The sequence below is a fragment of the Rutidosis leptorrhynchoides genome, chromosome 2 (genome assembly GCF_046630445.1).
Source record: "Rutidosis leptorrhynchoides isolate AG116_Rl617_1_P2 chromosome 2, CSIRO_AGI_Rlap_v1, whole genome shotgun sequence".
Lineage (NCBI taxonomy): Eukaryota > Viridiplantae > Streptophyta > Magnoliopsida > Asterales > Asteraceae > Rutidosis > Rutidosis leptorrhynchoides.
In genome coordinates, this window is record NC_092334.1 from 682,257,439 (window position 1) to 682,277,397 (window position 19,959).

The window sequence follows — 19,959 nt, forward strand, 5'->3', positions numbered from 1 at the left end:
AATATATATATATATATATTTAAATTAAATAATATTATTAAAAGTGTTAAAAAAATAATTAAATAATGATTTAACACTGAACCATTTCCCCTGTTTTGGCCTCAGTGTTAAATCCAGTGTTAAATTTAACACTGAGATTTAACACCGAACGACTCCTTGTGCTCTTAGCGTAAAGAATGGTCAAAGTATATACCTTGATACCCAAAGAATATGCCCACAACTAGCTAGTTAATTACTAATCCGTAACATAAAATTTTACCTCCTTTTTTATAATTTCTAGTTCCAACAAATATCTGAAGTCATGAACTAGTGTTCATATAATATCTAATATATAATATAATATAATATAATAATTTTATATAATAATCTAGAATCTATAAATATATCCCCTGTGACCATAAACATTGTAAGAACACCCTAGCTAACCATACATATCCAGACAATGGATGAAACTCATCTTTTCATCACTTTTTTTCTATCTTTGGTCTCTCTTATTTTTGTTTTCAAACTATTTGTACACAAAAAGAATATAAATGTGGCACCAAGTCCACTTTCTATCCCAATAATTGGCCATCTTCATCTAATGAAAAATGGACCAATTTATAGAGTCTTGAAACACCTTTCTTCCAAGTATGGACCTATCATGACTCTTCGGTTTGGTTCACGCCCGGTGCTTGTAATAACCTCGGCATCACTAGTTGAAGAATGTTTCACCAAAAACGACGTCGTTTTAGCCAATAGACCACTTCTTATGAGTGGCAAGTATCTTGACTATAAATACACCACAGTTAGTTCTGCACCATATGGTCAACTCTGGAGAGACCTTCGTCGCGTCATGACTCTTGAACTATTTTCGACAACTCGACTTAAATCTTACATGAGTGTCCGAGAAGATGAAGTTAGATCGATGATCAAGACTCTTATTATGTCTAAAGATTCATTTCAAAATTTTGAAAAAGTGGAAATGAGGCCCCGAATTCAAGCAGTGTCGTTTAACATAACCATGATAATGGTTGCTAATAAACGATATTTTGGGACTGATGTGGAAGACTTTGAAGAAGCTGATAACTTTAAGAAAGTGATAACAAATGTATTTGAAACCTGTGGAGCTTCAAATCCAGGAGATTTTATTAGTGTTTTACGTTGGATCGATTTTCAGGGTTATAAGAAGAGGCTGTTGAAATTACATCATGAATGGGATAGCCTTTCGCAAAATCTAATAGAGGAAATTAAAAGTAGACGGTCTGGTTCGTGTTCACCCAAAGGAGAGGATAAGACGTTTATCGACTCTATGCTTTCTTTGCAGGAATCGGACCCGCAATACTACACTGACGAAGTAATCAAAGGCAATCTATTTGTATGTATGCTTATCCCTAACTATAAAATGTTACTATTTCCGTTACAAATTAATAGTCATGTTTTGACTTTTGAAAGTCTTTATTTCTCGATTGAAGTCCTAAAATATGTGTGTAGACATTGCTACTAGCGGGAACGGACACTTCATCAGTGACGATAGAGTGGGCTATGTCGCTTCTACTAAATCATCCGGATGTGTTAGAAAAAGCTAGAATAGAAATCGATAAATATATTGGACAAGAACGTTTAGTACAAGAAACTGATCCACCTAATTTACCATACATCCAATGCATTGTTAACGAAACACTAAGACTATACCCGGCAGCACCAATATTGGTGCCACACGAGGCATCAGAAGACTGCACCATTGGTGGTTTTGACGTAGCTCGTGGAACAATGGTGTTGATCAACGCATGGGCCATCCATAGGGATCCAACGATATGGGATGACTCATTAAGTTTCAAGCCTGAAAGGTTTGAGGAAATAGGAAATGAAGGGTATAAGTTCATACCATTTGGGATGGGTCGACGACAGTGTCCTGGTTCAGGACTCGCGTATAGGGTTGTTGGGTTAACGTTAGCATCGTTGATCCAATGCTTTGAATGGAAAAGGGTTGGTGAAGAGTTAGTGAGTTTTTCTGAAGGGAAAGGTATAACCATGCCCAAAGAGGTGCCACTCGAAGCTCGGTGTAGGGCCCGCAAAAGTATGAGTCATGTTCTTGTAGAACTTTGAGTTAGTGTAATTTTTCAAAGACAATGCCCTAAATTGCAGAACCATCTCACTACACATTGATGTTTGGTTTTGTTATAAAAATCTACATCCTCTTAGGTGTTTGGTCTCATTATCCTGCCTTAATATAAGAATATTTATGTCACAATGTATATGTAACTTTGTGTAGTCTCAATCATCAATAATATATATTTGATCATAATTTTATTACTTAGTTGCCCAATAATGCATTACTTAATTCGGAGTACTATCTTTTTCTAAGATTGCAAGGAATAATGTTGGAGTGATCAACATTATTAATTCGACCAGATAAAATCTGTTACAATAAGTGAACAGTTTTGACTAAATTTACATATATATATGATAAATTAACTGTTATGAATTTATGATAAAAGTTGCAAGTTTTGAAACGTATTCTCACTTTGAATAATTTTCATTGATCCAAAAGCTCTGTTTTTGGGGTGCTTTTATAAGAGCGCTCCCAACCATGACAGTGTTTCTTCCAGGACTAACCAATCATTCAGCGCCACATCAGCACCTCCATCCCACTTTCTTCCCAGGACTGAACCTGGACTAAATACTCCCAACAATAACATACCTTCTCAAATAAATTGGGACCCACTTAAATTATTTAATTAAAGATGTTACAAGTTTTAATGCTCATGGTACAAGCAATATATACGTCCAGCCGTCCTCAAATATGTTGTAAATGGACAAGAACCTGGGCGGAAGAGCTGGGCTAGACCCCTGGACTAGAGCTGGGCTAAATGGTGCCATCAGTGTCCTCCTGGACTAAAACTTGGGCGGAGCCCGGGCGCATGCGTTAAGAGCAATCTAAGGCATCTCAATAAATGTTTGCATGGAATTGTTAAAAAAAAAAAAAAAGTTTAATTCACGAATATATACATATTCACATAGGCCAATGGTGATTTGTTGGACAACCCATATCATAACTCATATAATTAGGATATATAGTGTTTGATAAATAATGGGGTAAAGTGTTCATGGTGACGGGCCATGTAACAAAGTAAATTCATAATATTAGAAATTTACAACCATTGGAACTTGATTCACATACCTAAAAATCAGGGCGAATCTATGTATTTATTGACGTACGTTTACGAAACACCACTAGTTAAAAAAAATTCTTACAAAATACTCTTCAAATTTTATGGAACACCACAAAATATAATTAGAGGATCCCATATATTTTTAAAATTTATAGTTTTTTTAGATAAACAACCAATATATTATTCAAATTGTATATGACTACTATTCAAATTGTATATGACAAACATATGAACTACAACACAAGGTTACCTAATAATCATAGTTATTACCCACCGTGTAACAAATAGTTAAATCACAAGAACACACAAAGATGATAAACAAACAAGTGCAAGAAACGTAAAGAACAAAAGGAAGTTAACGTGTATATGTCCAATCGTTTCTAAACTATTCGTATAGTTCACGGCCAAACAGAGAGAGTTTTGTTAATAATTTTCGTAGGTGCTTCGCTAATACATAAGATATGGGTTACAATTTATAGGAAACAAACGAGATCGCTTTCAAACATACAAATTTGTTGGACACGACAAATTTCCGCGACCCTCAACCTCGTCACCGCGAGACCTAAAACTCCAAAACCGTAAAACCAAAAAGTAAGATTAAGACTCGATTGCTTCTGTTTAGGATTCCGGTTTTTACCATCTTCGCGACCGCTAGAATCACCTCGCGACCGGGAGACATCCAGCTTAAATCTTCTTTGTTTTCCGTTTAATATGTTCAAACCCAACAAATCTCCCATTTTGAAGATTTTGAATGAACCCGAACCATATCACCATTTTGACTTAATTGAATCTACTCGTCTATACCGCCAAGAAAGCTTCTTGGGACGCGCACATTCTAACCACAACGAGCTAGCTGCATTCGATAAAGAGCACTTCAACATCTCTCACCAAAACGAAATCAACAACCTCAAATTTTGTAAACGTCTACTACAATCATCATACACCAACAATCAATTACCTAACCATAACTCCTTTTGAAATTACCGTTGAATAAACGACCTAGGACAAACCGCAATTCCACGCCATGTGAAGATAGACTTTTGACACCTTAAACTGAGCCATAATCTAATCGACGTTATTCTCTTGGGATTAATCAAACTCTTTGTTTCTGGCAATCATCTCACTAGACTGTGAGATACCGGGTTGAAGCCCGACCCGACTCTAACAACCCAAGCACCCGAGTGATCCATTCGTACAAATACGATCTATGCATTATATCTCTCCAACAAAGAATAGACCATCAGGTAGAACAACCCCGTGGACACAACCATCAAGGTACCCTTGAGAAAACACCATCACATTCTTGATCTTCCAATTTACCGCTTTTCCTTTCACCATTGGAACACCGACCATGATATCGGCTAAAAAGTCACGTTTTCACCTCGGTATTAAGGCCCAAAAACAATAAAGTTCCAAACTTTATCGTCAAAATATCGCTTCGTCGGTTAAAATTGAAGAACAAGTAATTACGAAGACAGTGCAAAAAGAATCAAGAGAATCGGAGCTAAAACGAAGATTCTAGAGTGAAAACGGTGCATTATCTTTCTTTCAGAAGATCTTCAAGAGAAGTACCGGATCTGTTACCGCTTTTGGTCCGACACTTTCTCAGAATTTATCCACCATGACTCACATTCCCTCGAGAAGACCAAAATCATAACTACCAGAGGGGATTGATTACTCTTTAGACATCATTACGGTCGAGCCAACGACCTTAAACAAAAGCGCTTCTCGGAAGGAAACCCGTGCAATAAAGTAGAGTAGAAGAATAAAGGATGACAAATAAGCCGATATATAAAGGACGAGACTTCCAAGCCAGCCAGCTTCTACAAACAAGCACGTCTGCTGGGGGTACTCCTTTCTTTCTGCTACTAGCTCAAATTTTAAAATTATGCCGCATTCTAAGCTTATCACTAAGTGTGGGATTCCAACCCAAATAAACACTAAACGAATAATCCCAAATCTTCAACTAAAACTCCTAAGTATGGGATACACTAGGAACATTGAGGACAATGTTCGTCTAAGGGTGGGATGTTGGTATAATCTTTTTATGCTGTATTAAAATAACTCATTTCGAAGATTCCAAGTTCTTAGGCCAAATTTCAAAAATTTTTAACAAAAGAAAGCCTTTTCGAAAAAGTATTTTTGAAAACCTGAAACGTTTGTAAATAAAAATGAGGCTTAAGTAAGGTGGAAATCTTGTTAGGACGAACCGAATCTCTAAAAGAGCATTGCATGACTAGGCATTATCGACCTAAATTGATTATGGTGAGGCATCCAAATAAGACCAGTATTCATCTTTAATGCTCCACTATTTTCTGTTGAGAGTGCTGATGTCTGTGCTCGGAATCAGAACTTGCGTTATATCTGCATTTTCAAGTAACAAAATGTGATTCGGTTATAATCAGAAGAGCTAAGCCATTTGTCAAACAACCCTCTCACACCTTCGCTACTTCTACCACACCACCTCATCCACATCATCTTTACTATCACTTGAAAACCCAGAAAATGAGATTCCTTCCGTAAACCCGATGTTATAAACTTCTCAAGTATCCCGGCAAAGGTCTTGAAAAAGTTTACCGGCAAAAAAGTTTCTCGAGATTAAATATCTAAAAAAAATAAAAGAAAAAAATTCAAAGTTCTGAGAAAAGGAGCAGAACTTATAAAAAGAAACGCCGAAGAAGAAATTGACCACAAATGCCTATCACTTCAAAGGAAGATGTAGAGACCCGTCCTAATCCATTCGGACGAAGTCCATATCGATTACAAACGATTCACAACAGTTGATTACATCGCGAGGTAATTGACCTCTATATGATAAATTTTACAAACATTGCATTCGTTTTTAAAAGACAAACTTTCGTTACATCGACAGTTGACAGGCATGTAAAGCATTTCATAATATATCCAAATATAATCGACTTAATAATAATCTTGATGAACTCAATGACTCGAATGCAACATCTTTTGAAATATGTCATGAATGACTCCAAGTAATATCTCTAATATGAGCAAATGCACAGCGGAAGATTTCTTTCGTACCTGAGAATAAACATGCTTTAAAGTGTCAACCAAAAGGTTGGTGAGTTCATTAGTTTATCATAAAGAATCATTTCATAATTTTAATAGACCACAAGATTTCATACTTCCATTTCTCATAATCATACGTCCCATGCATAGAGACAAAAATATCATTCATATGGATTGAACACCTGATAACCGACATTCACAATATGCATATAAGAATATCCCAATCATTCCGGGATCCTCCTTCGGACATGATATAAATTTCGAAGTACTAAAGCATCCGGTACTTTGGATGGGGCTTGTTGGGCCCGATAGATCTATCTTTAGAGTTCGCGTCAATTAGGGTGTCTGTTCCCTAATTCTTAGATTACCAGACTTAATAAAAAGGGGCATATTCAGTTTCGATCATTCAACCATAGAACGTAATTTCGATTACTTGTGTCTATTTCGTAAAACAGTTATAAAAGTTGCGCATGTATTCTCAGCCCAAAAATATAAAGGGTAAAAAGGTAAATGAAACTCACAATACTGTATTTTGTAGTAAAAATACATATGACGACATTGAACAATGCAGGGTTGGCCTCGGATTCACGAACCTATATCAAGTATTAATACATTATAGTATAAATCAATTAAGTTTATATATTTGTTATGTATTAATTATTCTTATAATATATTATGATACTTATTTGATATTTAATTAATGTTATATCAATAATATTAGTTGAAACATAATTTTATGTAATATTAGTATATTTTATGTAATAATATATTTACATATATATCTTTTGTTTTGTAAAATTAATAATTGTAAAAATACCTAAGGATAATAATAATAATATTAATAATAATAATAATTTTTAAAAGTATAAAACTACCTTAGGAGTCAGTTTTAAAAAAATTGCACCAAGCCGGGCTCGAACCCGAGACCTCTCGCTCACTCATCAACACCCTTAACCATTCCTCCATTTCAGTTTTTCTGATTTATAATACAAACCCAAATACTTATCTATTACATGTTTCAACCCACTTCATCTTCTTCACCAAAATCTAAACAATCAAACAACTTCATTCTTAATAGTCAATCATCAAAATGGTTTTAGGACTTCTAAACAAACATGAAACAAAAAATAAAAATGTGTTCATGATATAAAAAAAATGAGAAAAAAAAACAAAAATATCCTACTGCTTGCTGGTAGCCAAGAAAAAAAAAATTTTGTTTTCAATTTTGAGTTCGTTTTGGACAATCTTTACAACATGAAACATGTTTCAAATCATTCCTAAAAACTATTGAAATCGTCAATTGAACTTAAAACATCAAAACAAGCTCTAATTTCTCCAAGAACAAAACAGTTGACTTTTGACAATTTAACTTTGACTCGCAAATTCGAATTCGTTATCAAGAATTGGAACTTGAGATTTTGCAGGAAGTTTAAGTAAATGATTCCTAACAACTCTACATTTTTAGTTTTTGAAATTTGTTTCGAATTTACGTTAGTGTATATCACTGTGAAGAACTCAAGAACTCAAAAATTGATTTTTAGATTAAGAGTGTTATAGGTTATGATTACAACATGAATTGTGTTGCAAATCATTCCTATAATCTTTATGGATCATCAAATTAACTGGAGATATCAAAACAAACTCGAATTTGATTCAAGAACACTTAGTTGACTTTGAAAACCAAAACTTTGACTCTCAAATTAGAAATTAATAGAAAGAATTGAGGATTGAAAACTTACAGATAGTTTAGATAGCCGATTCCTAACATGACTGCATTATTACATTTTGAAAATTTGTTCTAAATCAAAATATGGTGAAAAAGATGAATGTACAGAGTGTCGAGCTTATTTTCTGGGTTTTCTTTGTTTTCAACTCAAATTGCAGTTTGTAACTTATATAGAGTGATTAGGTACATGATTTAACAGTTAAATTGATTTCCAATTGATTTGTGAAGTAGACTTGTAACAAACTGGAGACATGAAGTACGTAAATTATTTTCATGTGAAGAAAAAGAAAAAAAATTGATAGTTACTTCTAACAGAATGAGATTCCCTATTTTTATTTTTAATAAATATTAATAGCAAATACCCTAATAATGTTAATAATAATTCTAATAAAATAACTAAATAATATCATAAAAAATGATAATAAATAAAAATAAGAATTCGTTTAAATCATAAATAAATTTTAATCTTAATTATCTTGTACATTATTTTACATTTTCAATTCAAATGATTATTTTGTATTTTATTAATACAACTTAATATGCACTCTTATATTTATATATGTATATATATTTACATATTTATTTACACACAATTGTTCGAGAATCGTCAGAAATAGTCACAGGTTAAATGAATCTATATAAATAGTTCAAACATTTCGAGACTCAACATTACAGGCTTTGCTTATTGTGTTGGAACATATAAAGATTAAGTTTTAATTTGGTCGGAAATTTCCGGGTCGTCACAGTACCTACCCGTTAAAGAAATTTCGTCCTGAAATTTGAGTGGAATGGTCATGGCTAACAATAAGTATGTTTTCATGACGTATCCGAGCTAGAAATTAGAGTTTTATCATCAGTGAGTAATATAGGTAAAAAAAATTTTGATTACGCGAAGAGTATAATCGAAGCTATCGCAAGAGAGGGAACTGATGACGTAGTTATGATTGATTTCCGGAATTCATGGGATTTAAAGAAAATCTTCGTAATAAGATTTGGTTCTTCGGCGATATAGGAAATCAGATCTTCTTTGATTAAATGCAATAATCTGTTTCGATTGCTCTGTCGGATATTTTACTATAAATCCACTCCCTTCGTTTCCTTATTTTCACAGCTCACACCTTCCATTCTTTCTCCCCTGATTCATATTTTTAAAGCATTCATTAATATGCTCCATCCAGTTCTGATCCTTGATATACTCTTAACTTTCATATCTGTCATTCTTCTCTTTCATCTACCACCGGAGGATTATATTTACTTCTACTATTATCTTGGGGTTATAGTGTTTTTAATTTTCCCGTGCCTTTACATGGCAATACGTATTGATATGCACGGTTTGTAATTTATGTGTTGTTGTCGAGCTTTATATTTTCTTTATATTCAAGAGTTCCATACTTTCGTCTCCTCTTCCCGACTTCAAGTCAAGAGAATAATGGTCCGGAATTCGTAGATATGGATTTTGAAATGAACATAGTTAATGTTCTAGAAGGAAATCGTAATGGCACGATCTTGATTTTTCAAATTACTAGAATATCTGAAAAGATAGAACTATTAAGAATATATGTTCTTGATATACTTGGAGATTGGGTAGAATGTAAGAGTCGTGTAACATGGCACATGATGACGTTATGATCTGTGAATCATCACGTTCCATTAGAAACTCAGCATGACTTACTGTAATATAATCACGTTGATCAAGTGTCATTATATTATACTAACTCATGCATCAGTTCCCAACATTACTTCAATAACATTCATATTTCAAGCTCGAAAGTTTACAGAATATAGAAACTAACAGTTTCTATATGATGTAACACTGATAGCACGAAGAGATTAATGATTTCAGATAAGAATTGTTATGAAAATATTCTCGGAAATATCAAAGATATTTATGATGATATTTTCAGAATTTCTGAGATCGAATGTTGATGAAGAAAATCCTTTCGCAAGGATTTAGAATAAATAAGGAGCAAGATATTCACTAAAGACTTCATCAGAAACAGAATCATCAGGGTTCTTTATGTACAAGTTTAGTCCTTGTGATTTGCTCAGAGTCTCCTTCATGGTTTGCTCAATTCGTTTTTCAGTACCAAACTTCCTTTTGAGCTTTTCCAACGTATCTTTTTTTTTTTTATCAAACTTTTGACTGTTAAAATCATCCATAGTTTTTGTTGCTTCATTCAACTTTTCAAAATTTAGAGCATTAATTCACAGACTGGGTGCTTTTCTGAATTTTAGAATGGAAGATCATAGTTCTAAGAGATAAATGTTATATGGATACATATAACTGTTGATGTGGAAACGTTGCGAGACTCAAAATACAAATTTGCTGATTCCCGGTAATTGGTATGGCAGTTCTCGTTACAAGATGCGGATGAGTATATGATAGGGTTTCAATGAATAAATATAATGATTTGTCAGAGAGATTTAAGCCAAAAAAAACAACGAGGCTGCTGGTACGTCTTCTGGTAATATGGTGGAATATAAAAGAATTCTCCGTTATAAAAAGGGTAATTGTATATATCAGGATTATAGTAAGGCTACTTCGAATGAAAAGTCGAAGTTGACTTGCTGGAGCTGTGACAAAATTGGCTACTTTGAAAAGGGATCGCAAAGTTATTTTTGCTAATAAATGCCAAAGGATCTGATGCGGCTACGTGTTAAACTTTTACTCAGTTGTCGAGAGTTTCTTAAGTGCATAACTATATGCATAAACCTTTCCTTCCGTAGATGAAGTGCGGTTGATTCATCCTATCGATTGAGGTGTTTTCAAGAATCATGAAAGGTTTGAATGCAGATTGTAATCGTCAAGATACAGATGAGGTTTAAGATGAGATCAAGTGGCAAACTTGAAGATATGTTTAGTTTCATATGTTATAATCAATATTTTAATTCATTTTAATTATCCAATGTCGACAGTCCATATTTGATAGTCCACAATTAACAGTCCGATAATACATATATAGCTTAATATATAATATCCGAATTAATTAATACGTATCGGGACCCGTGTACATGTCTCAGACTCGATCACAACTCAAAGTATATATATTATTATAGAATTAACCTCAACCCTGTATAGAGAACTCGATCATTACTGCATATAGAGTGTCTATGGTGATTCCAAATAATATATATAGATGCATCGATATGATATGTCAAAACCTTGTATACGTGTCCTGATATTTAAAGTGCGTAAAATAAATAACAGGAATTAAATAACGATAACTAAAGTGCGTAAAGTAAATAACAGAAATTAGATGACAATAAATAAAATTGCGGGAATGTAAATTGCGATAATTAAATTGCAATAAATAAAATGCGATAAATAGAATGTAATCAGTTAGCTAGGAACAGTTAGCTGGAATAGTTAGCATGGTTTCTTAACAAAATTCCATATTGTTAATTAGTCTGTTTCTAATCAATTTTTATTGTGTCCATTATTTCTTCATTATGCCACTTGTTGGATTCTGGTAAGTAAAAATCCAAATATGAAATTGAATTTGAATGAAAATGGTTATTCTGTGGTGAACGGATTCGTATATCGATAGATGTAGGTAGGATGGTAATCGACCGTTGAATCAGATTCGAAGACTGTACAATGTAACTTATTAATGTGAAATCTTAAATATTTCTCGGGTATTACCTACCCGTTAAAATATTTTTACCATTAACAGTTTGTACGAAAGAATTTTTAATCACAATCTTTATGAAAATATATTTACATATATATTTTCTTCAGATGTAATTATGGATTTAATGAGTCAATGTGATATTAAACTCATCAGATTTACTATTAGAACTATGATACATAATCTCTAAAACATTAGAGTTTACATAATCGTCATGTCGAACGAAGATAAATGATGTAGAATGATTTGTGAAACGATAATTATACTCTAGGTACAGAATGAGATGTTGAGGCATGGATTGTTGAAACTTGGGTTGTTGGTGGTACTGGTGCCATTGGTGCTAAGGCTAGTGATGTTGCTGGTGTTGGTGATACTGTTGATGATTGCAAATTGTATACCGTGCTCTCTAAAGTTAATACTCGAGCTCGGAGTTCTCTAACTTCTTCTACTAACCCGAGTTGTTTATCAATGTGAGGTAGAGGTCGGATATCTTCTCTAGTTCCATTAATGGTAGTTTCAAGACGAAAAATTCTTGCAAATTGGGTATAAACGGTATTGCGAACGGGTTCGCCGGTGAGCGGGTTAAGTACTCCAAGGTTAGGTGGTAGATTTGATTCATGATATGGAGTACCTTCTTACTTTCTCCATAGGGTGAGTAATCACGGTAGTTGATTGGTTGGTGTGCTCCTGTCACGCTGTCTTCGGAGTCAGAGGAATTTGGTCGATTCGTAGAGGCCATCTTAAACGATCTCAGGAAAGATTTTTGGTATGAAGAGTTTAGTGGCATAAATTGATAGTTAGATGGTATTCTATATGCATAATTTGCATAGATATATATAGTACCAGGATCCCTTAAATTAAGGAGAAATTTACGAGAGATATCAGGCAAGGTCTACAGTAATAGATACACTAAGATATGAATTGTCAGATACGCTAAGATATGAATTTTGTCTATACACTATTTATGCAGTCAATGCAGTAAAATGTGTCTAGACTAAGAATAATGAGTAGGTAATTTCCTAAGGATGATAAGCAGATGTTTTTCGATAAAAATGATAAGCAAAACTTTTGACATGCAGACACGGTCGAAGTCCAGACTCACTAATGCATCCTAACGACTATCAGTTAGGCACGCTAATGCAAGACCTGGTTAACTAAGACCACCGCTCTGATACCAACTGTAGAGACCTGTCCTAATCCATTCGGACGAAGTCCATATCGATTACAAACGATTCACAACAGTTGATTACATCGCGAGGTAATTGACCTCTATATGATAAATTTTACAAACATTGCATTCGTTTTTAAAAGACAAACTTTCGTTACATCGACAGTTGACAGGCATGTAAAGCATTTCATAATATATCCAAATATAATTGACTTAATAATAATCTTGATGAACTCAACGACTCGAATGCAACATCTTTTGAAATATGTCATGAATGACTCCAAGTAATATCTCTAATATGAGCAAATGCACAGCGAAAGATTTCTTTCGTACCTGAGAATAAACATGCTTTAAAGTGTCAACCAAAAGGTTGGTGAGTTCATTAGTTTATCATAAAGAATCATTTCATAATTTTAATAGACCACAAGATTTCATACTTCCATTTCTCATAATCATACGTCCCATGCATAGAGACAAAAATATCATTCATATGGATTGAACACCTAATAACCGACATTCACAATATGCATATAAGAATATCCCATCATTCTGGGATCCTCCTTCGGACATGATATAAATTTCGAAGTACTAAAGCATCCGGTACTTTGGATGGGGCTTGTTGGGCCCGATAGATCTATCTTTAGAGTTCGCGTCAATTAGGGTGTCTGTTCCCTAATTCTTAGATTACCAGACTTAATAAAAAGGGACATATTCAGTTTCGATCATTCAACCATAGAACGTAATTTCGATTACTTGTGTCTATTTCATAAAACAGTTATAAAAGTTGCGCATGTATTCTCAGCCCAAAAATATAAAGGGTAAAAAGGTAAATGAAACTCACAATACTGTATTTTGTAGTAAAAATACATATGACGACATTGAACAATACAGGGTTGGCCTCGGATTCACAAACCTATATCAAGTATTAACACATTATAGTATAAATCAATTAAGTTTATATATTTGTTATGTATTAATTATTCTTATAATATATTATGATACTTATTTGATATTTAATTAATGTTATATCAATAATATTAGTTGAAACATAATTTTATGTAATATTAGTATATTTTATGTAATAATATATTTACATATATATCTTTTGTTTTGTAAAATTAATAATTGTAAAAATACCTAAGGATAATAATAATAATATTAATAATAATAATAATTTTTAAAAGTATAAAACTACCTTAGGAGTCAGTTTTAAAAAAATTGCACCAAGCCGGGCTCGAACCCGAGACCTCTCGCTCACTCATCAACACCCTTAACCATTCCTCCATTTCAGTTTTTCTGATTTATAATACAAACCCAAATACTTATCTATTACATGTTTCAACCCACTTCATCTTCTTCACCAAAATCTAAACAATCAAACAACTTCATTCTTAATAGTCAATCATCAAAATGGTTTTAGGACTTCTAAACAAACATGAAACAAAAAATAAAAATGTGTTCATGATATAAAAAAAATGAGAAAAAAAACAAAAATATCCTACTGCTTGCTGGTAGCCAAGAAAAAAAAAATTTTGTTTTCAATTTTGAGTTCGTTTTGGACAATCTTTACAACATGAAACATGTTTCAAATCATTCCTAAAAACTATTGAAATCGTCAATTGAACTTAAAACATCAAAACAAGCTCTAATTTCTCCAAGAACAAAACAGTTGACTTTTGACAATTTAATTTTGACTCGCAAATTCGAATTCGTTATCAAGAATTGGAACTTGAGATTTTGCAGGAAGTTTAAGTAAATGATTCCTAACAACTCTACATTTTTAGTTTTTGAAATTTGTTTCGAATTCACGTTAGTGTATATCACTGTGAAGAACTCAAGAACTCAAAAATTGATTTTTAGATTAAGAGTGTTATAGGTTATGATTACAACATGAATTGTGTTGCAAATCATTCCTATAATCTTTATGGATCATCAAATTAACTGGAGATATCAAAACAAACTCGAATTTGATTCAAGAACACTTAGTTGACTTTGAAAACTAAAACTTTGACTCTCAAATTAGAAATTAATAGAAAGAATTGAGGATTGAAAACTTACAGATAGTTTAGATAGACGATTCCTAACATGACTGCATTATTACATTTTGAAAATTTGTTCTAAATCAAAATATGGTGAAAAAGATGAATGTACAGAGTGTCGAGCTTATTTTCTGGGTTTTCTTTGTTTTCAACTCAAATTGCAGTTTGTAACTTATATAGAGTGATTAGGTACATGATTTAACAGTTAAATTGATTTCCAATTGATTTGTGAAGTAGACTTGTAACAAACTGGAGATATGAAGTACGTAAATTATTTTCATGTGAAGAAAAAGAAAAAAAATTGATAGTTACTTCTAACAGAATGGGATTCCCTATTTTTATTTTTAATAAATATTAATAGTAAATACCCTAATAATATTAATAATAATTCTAATAAAATAACTAAATAATAACATAAAAAATGATAATAAATAAAAATAAGAATTCGTTTAAATCATAAATAAATTTTAATCTTTATTATCTTGTACATTATTTTACATTTTCAATTCAAATGATTATTTTGTATTTTATTAATACAACTTAATATGCACTCTTATATTTATATATGTATATATATTTACATATTTATTTACAAACAATTGTTCGTGAATCGTCGGAAATAGTCACAGGTTAAATGAATCTATATAAATAGTTCAAACATTTCGAGACTCAACATTACAGGCTTTGCTTATTATGTTGGAACATATAAAGATTAAGTTTTAATTTGGTCGGAAATTTTCGGGTCGTCACAGAAGAATAGTTCAAAAGTGCTTCTCAAAAATACCAGCATTCCTATCTATCTTAAATTTTCCAAAATAAAAGTCTTTTGAGACTATGTTACCCTTTTCACCCCTTAAAACAACTTCACCACCACTCCAAAAATTCCTTTCCATCATCGACAAATGACCTAGAAGATATGGTTACTACCGTTTTCACATTAGTAGCAAGGATTTGAGTCTTTATCAAGCCTATGACGATGAGTGCAACATGACTGGCTATGAGTGAAATTCATTTCTTAGATCTATAGGGAACCCTAAATACTTGAATGATTTGAGTGATCCGTGAAAGCTAGCCTAAGTCATGTAACCTCCTCACATGCTTGCAGAGATAGTTTCAACCCTAACAATGATGACTCACCTTATTTTTTGCTCTTATAATAAAAAGCAAACCTCTTAGGCTATTAGAAAAGAAACTCCGAAAAGATTTGTCGATGTAAAAACGAGAAATTTGCTTGAGGACAAGCAAAGTCTAAGTGTGGGATATTTGATATCGGCTAAAAATTTACGTTTTCACCTCGGTATTAAGGCCCTAAAATAATAAAGTTCCAAAATTTATTGCAAAAATACCCGCTTCATCGGTTAAAATTAAAGAACAAGTAATTACGAAGACGGTGCAAAAAGAATCAAGAGAATCGGAGCTAAAACGAAGATTCTAGAGTGAAAACGGTGAAAGACAAGAAATTAAGTTACGATCCAGGGAATCAGCAAGCCAAACGGCCTGCCTGGCTCACAAACGGCCTGCCACACGCCCAGATCAAATGACCTCAGCAAACGGGCTGGTTTAGCAAATGGCCCCTGCAAATGGCCTGCCAAACGGCTTGCCAAACGGTCTGTCAGCCGTTTGCAGGCAAAAATCCAAGCTTATTTAAAGGGTCTTTGTCATTCATTTCAAACACACACTTAAATTCACTTTTTCTCTCTCTTGTACAATATTAGTCATACTCTCAAGGCTTTAAACTCCGTGCGGGAAACCTAGTACCCGGAGAAGAACGCCGAAGATTGTATTAGGAGCGGTCTGGAGTTTTGAAGTTGTCACTTTTGTATTCGGAACTCGTTTAATCTACTGGTACTTCTATCCATTGTCTTTATATAATGTCTTCAATTACTATGCTTTGTGATACTGTTGCCATGATTAGCGAGTAGTTATCTTTAGTGTATGTTATGATGTAGTCGGTTATAATGCCAAAATTATATTATGGCTTGTGTATGTTGTCAAAATACTTTTCGATTATGCTTTGAAATCACTTGCTTTTCCAAATAATAGAACGTAGTTATTGTCTCTGTTATTGGGAAGTTGCGAACCCCGATTCAGAGTACACAATTTGTGTCACCCCTTGGTAAGAGAAGCCTATCGGATACAACGTGAGTTTGACTGAGGCACACCGGTTGTAGTAAGTCCACCGAGTCTTGGATTCCGACTGAAGACTCTTTCGTAGTGAAACATCTAACTAGACCCCTAGTACATTATCGGTCCTAGACCATGCTAGTGTAGTCACCAAGTATATAAACTTCGTACGTGCACGCTGAAGCACAACAGTTGTTGTAAGCTGTACCTCTACTAAGTAAGGCCATGGAACACGATTAGTGTTGACTAGTACACTTCACCATAACGCGGTCTCAAGCATTGCACCCCGCTTGAGGGATTCTTGATTAATTAAGGAACTGTTTGTTCGAACACATAAAGGATTGGACCATTAGGATAACCGAACGTATTCATGGAAGTCAACTTGATTTGGCCATGGTGTTCTTTATGGTTGAACTCTTTTAAGGGCCTAACTATCTTTTAAACTAATCATTAACGAAAGTATCGAGGCACATCACGTCTCTCGGATATGGAAAACCATGTTTTCTATTATACTTAAGAAAGTTTAGACCATTTTGGAATGTTAATACGTCACCCAACCGAGTCGCTCAATTGGATGAGCCGTCTAAACGTGTATGCCTGTAATCAGACTGCACGAGCGTCGGGGGTAAGGGACATTGTTGTCTATTCAGAATCTTCAAGCCTATCGCATTACCCAATGACATGTCTTATGAAAGGGGCGTTTAGGACTATTGTAGTAAATACAAGGTCACTGCCTATCCATGAGCCAGCATTCCATAATACCGGTAAAGTAACTGATGAAATCCTAGCATGCACTTGTTTTAGCTTTATCTGAATTACAAATTTTATCGCATTTACTTTACTTTATCTAGAAAACCCAAAATTAGGTAATCAACCACTACTCCTGCTCCTTAGAATTATCTTAAGTTTTAGATATAGGTTCAATTCTACTATTATCTCAAAAATACGACTCTAGGTCATACTTCCCTTACTCATAATAAGGAGTAGTAAGATTTAGGCCCCGCTAAATATAAATTTAAAACACCGTCACCGCCTTGATTGTTGTTGATTTTGACGCCTTGCGGCCTAACGACACTGCATACATAAACCGTCCATTTTGATCGTACCACGGTGGTTACATCAAGTTTTTGGCGCCGCTGCCCGGGACTGGTATCAGACAGTACTACCTCTATCAAACTCATTCACAAGCATTTAAGTGGGGTCTAAGAAAGACAATTATACACGAACTTGGTTGTTGGATTTTTCGAACAGTCTCCAATTATATTGGAACCAAAAGGATCCTACCTCTCCTTAGTCGGCCTGGCCACTTGGTTTGTTGAACAGTTCGTGTGAAGCTCTATTATCGAAATACCAGGGAATTAGTAGCAAGAACCAAAAATATATCTATAATTAGGATAATTAGAATACCTTAGATTAGAATACCTTAGACTACTTTAGATTAAGATTGCCTTAGATTTCCTTAGATTAATCTTAGATTGCTTTAGACTAAATTAGGAACCTAGTTTATCTGTTTAAAATTTAAAAAACAAGAAAAAGAGGCATACCCAGTGTATGACCCAAACCCGATCTAGACCAGGACCATTGTTATTCGTACCTGATCCAGATGCCATAATCTCTAAAGCACGCAAGGAAGCACGAATCAGAAAACAAATGGCGTTACACGTTACTTTAGCAGAAAACACTAAACCCTCGATTGAAGATCGAGGAGGACCGATCAGATTTTCGGAGATTCAAGGACACTCGTTCGAGTTAAAACATCATATTATACAGCTCATCCAAAATGGCTGTCAATTCCATAGATTACCGAATGACGATCCTAATTCTCACCTTGATAAATTCATATCTCTTTCGAATTCCTACAAACAACCAGGGATAGGACAAGATATAGTCCGACTATACTTGTTCCCATATTCTCTCACTCATCATGCACATACATGGTTCGAAGGACTGGAAAAAGATTCCATCACGTCTTGGACGGAGATGGCTACTAAATTCCTAACCAAATATTTCCCTCCTTCTAAACAAACCAAACTCAAGAATGACATCATTAACTTTAAACAAAGTTATGATGAATCTCTTTACACTGCATGGGAGCGATTCAAAACCCTGCTGAAGAAATGCCCTAATCACCATTTAGAACGGTCAGCCCAAATCTGTACCTTCTACAATGGTCTTACGAAAAATCATAGGACGACGATCGATGCCGCCGCTCAAGGAAATTTGACGAACCAAACCGCAGACGAAGCATGGGAGTTGCTCGAAAATATGACAATGCATCATCATGACTGGAACAGTGGTGAAACAACTTCATCATTTGTTAGATCCCGTACATCAGTTGCTAGGATCGTTTGATCAAGGAACAAGCTTCGATTAGCAATTTGAGCATAAACATGAGATAAGATGATGAATAAAGATGAATACGGAACAAAGTAATAAAAATCTGCTGATTATAGTCCAAATTACATGTAATAAACTGATAGAAATGATTAAAATAAGCAAATACATGAATTAGACTAATCACTTTGTCATTTCCATGGTGGTTAGAGCATCAATCCACCATGGATCCTCTCCACCATGAAGGTGAAGAGGAGGAGCACTCACCTCACACACACTCAAGTGTTCTTGGTGGAAACCTCAAATGAACATGAACAAGGAAAACTCTATTTATAGTGTCTATCATCTATCAACTCGCACGCACGATTGAGGTCTCAACCGTACGTCTGACAGTATTCAACCGTAGGAGTGACATCAGTCACTCGTATGACAGACCTATATTACACATTTGGTCACATATGCTCCTGCGACATGAGTTTTCTAGTTCAAACCTATCCTAGGTGTACAACATAGACCTAAACCATTCTCATGTTGTTCGACAGCGATGGACAACTCCATTTCGTGCACTAACAACCCCCTCTTGGACATTGCTGGCGAATCTGTTGCTGTCGATAAGTCGTTGAAAACACCTCTTGAATCTGCAGTGGTACCGGGTCTTCTGAATCTTCAGGCTTCATTAAAGGTCTTCTTGAATGCATGTAATACAGAACTTCGCACCTCAATGATTTTTGGTCATTGAGATTCCGCCTTATGAATT

The 19,959-nt window shown here is 34.1% G+C and overlaps 1 protein-coding gene and 1 non-coding gene across 2 annotated transcripts; one reads left to right on the plus strand and one right to left on the minus strand.

Annotated features, from left to right (window-relative positions):
- Positions 1-440: 440 nt before the first annotated feature.
- On the plus strand, positions 441-2,254 carry LOC139893993 (cytochrome P450 81Q32-like). Its single transcript, XM_071877197.1, has 2 exons — positions 441-1,357; positions 1,474-2,254. Exons 1-2 carry the CDS (start codon positions 443-445, stop codon positions 2,086-2,088), a joined length of 1,530 nt encoding a protein of 509 aa, XP_071733298.1. The 5' UTR covers positions 441-442; the 3' UTR covers positions 2,089-2,254.
- Positions 2,255-18,896: 16,642 nt separating this feature from the next.
- Positions 18,897-19,003, minus strand: LOC139894886 (small nucleolar RNA R71). The gene has a single exon (XR_011775364.1). It is a non-coding gene; the product is annotated as a small nucleolar RNA R71 (small nucleolar RNA).
- Positions 19,004-19,959: the final 956 nt, after the last annotated feature.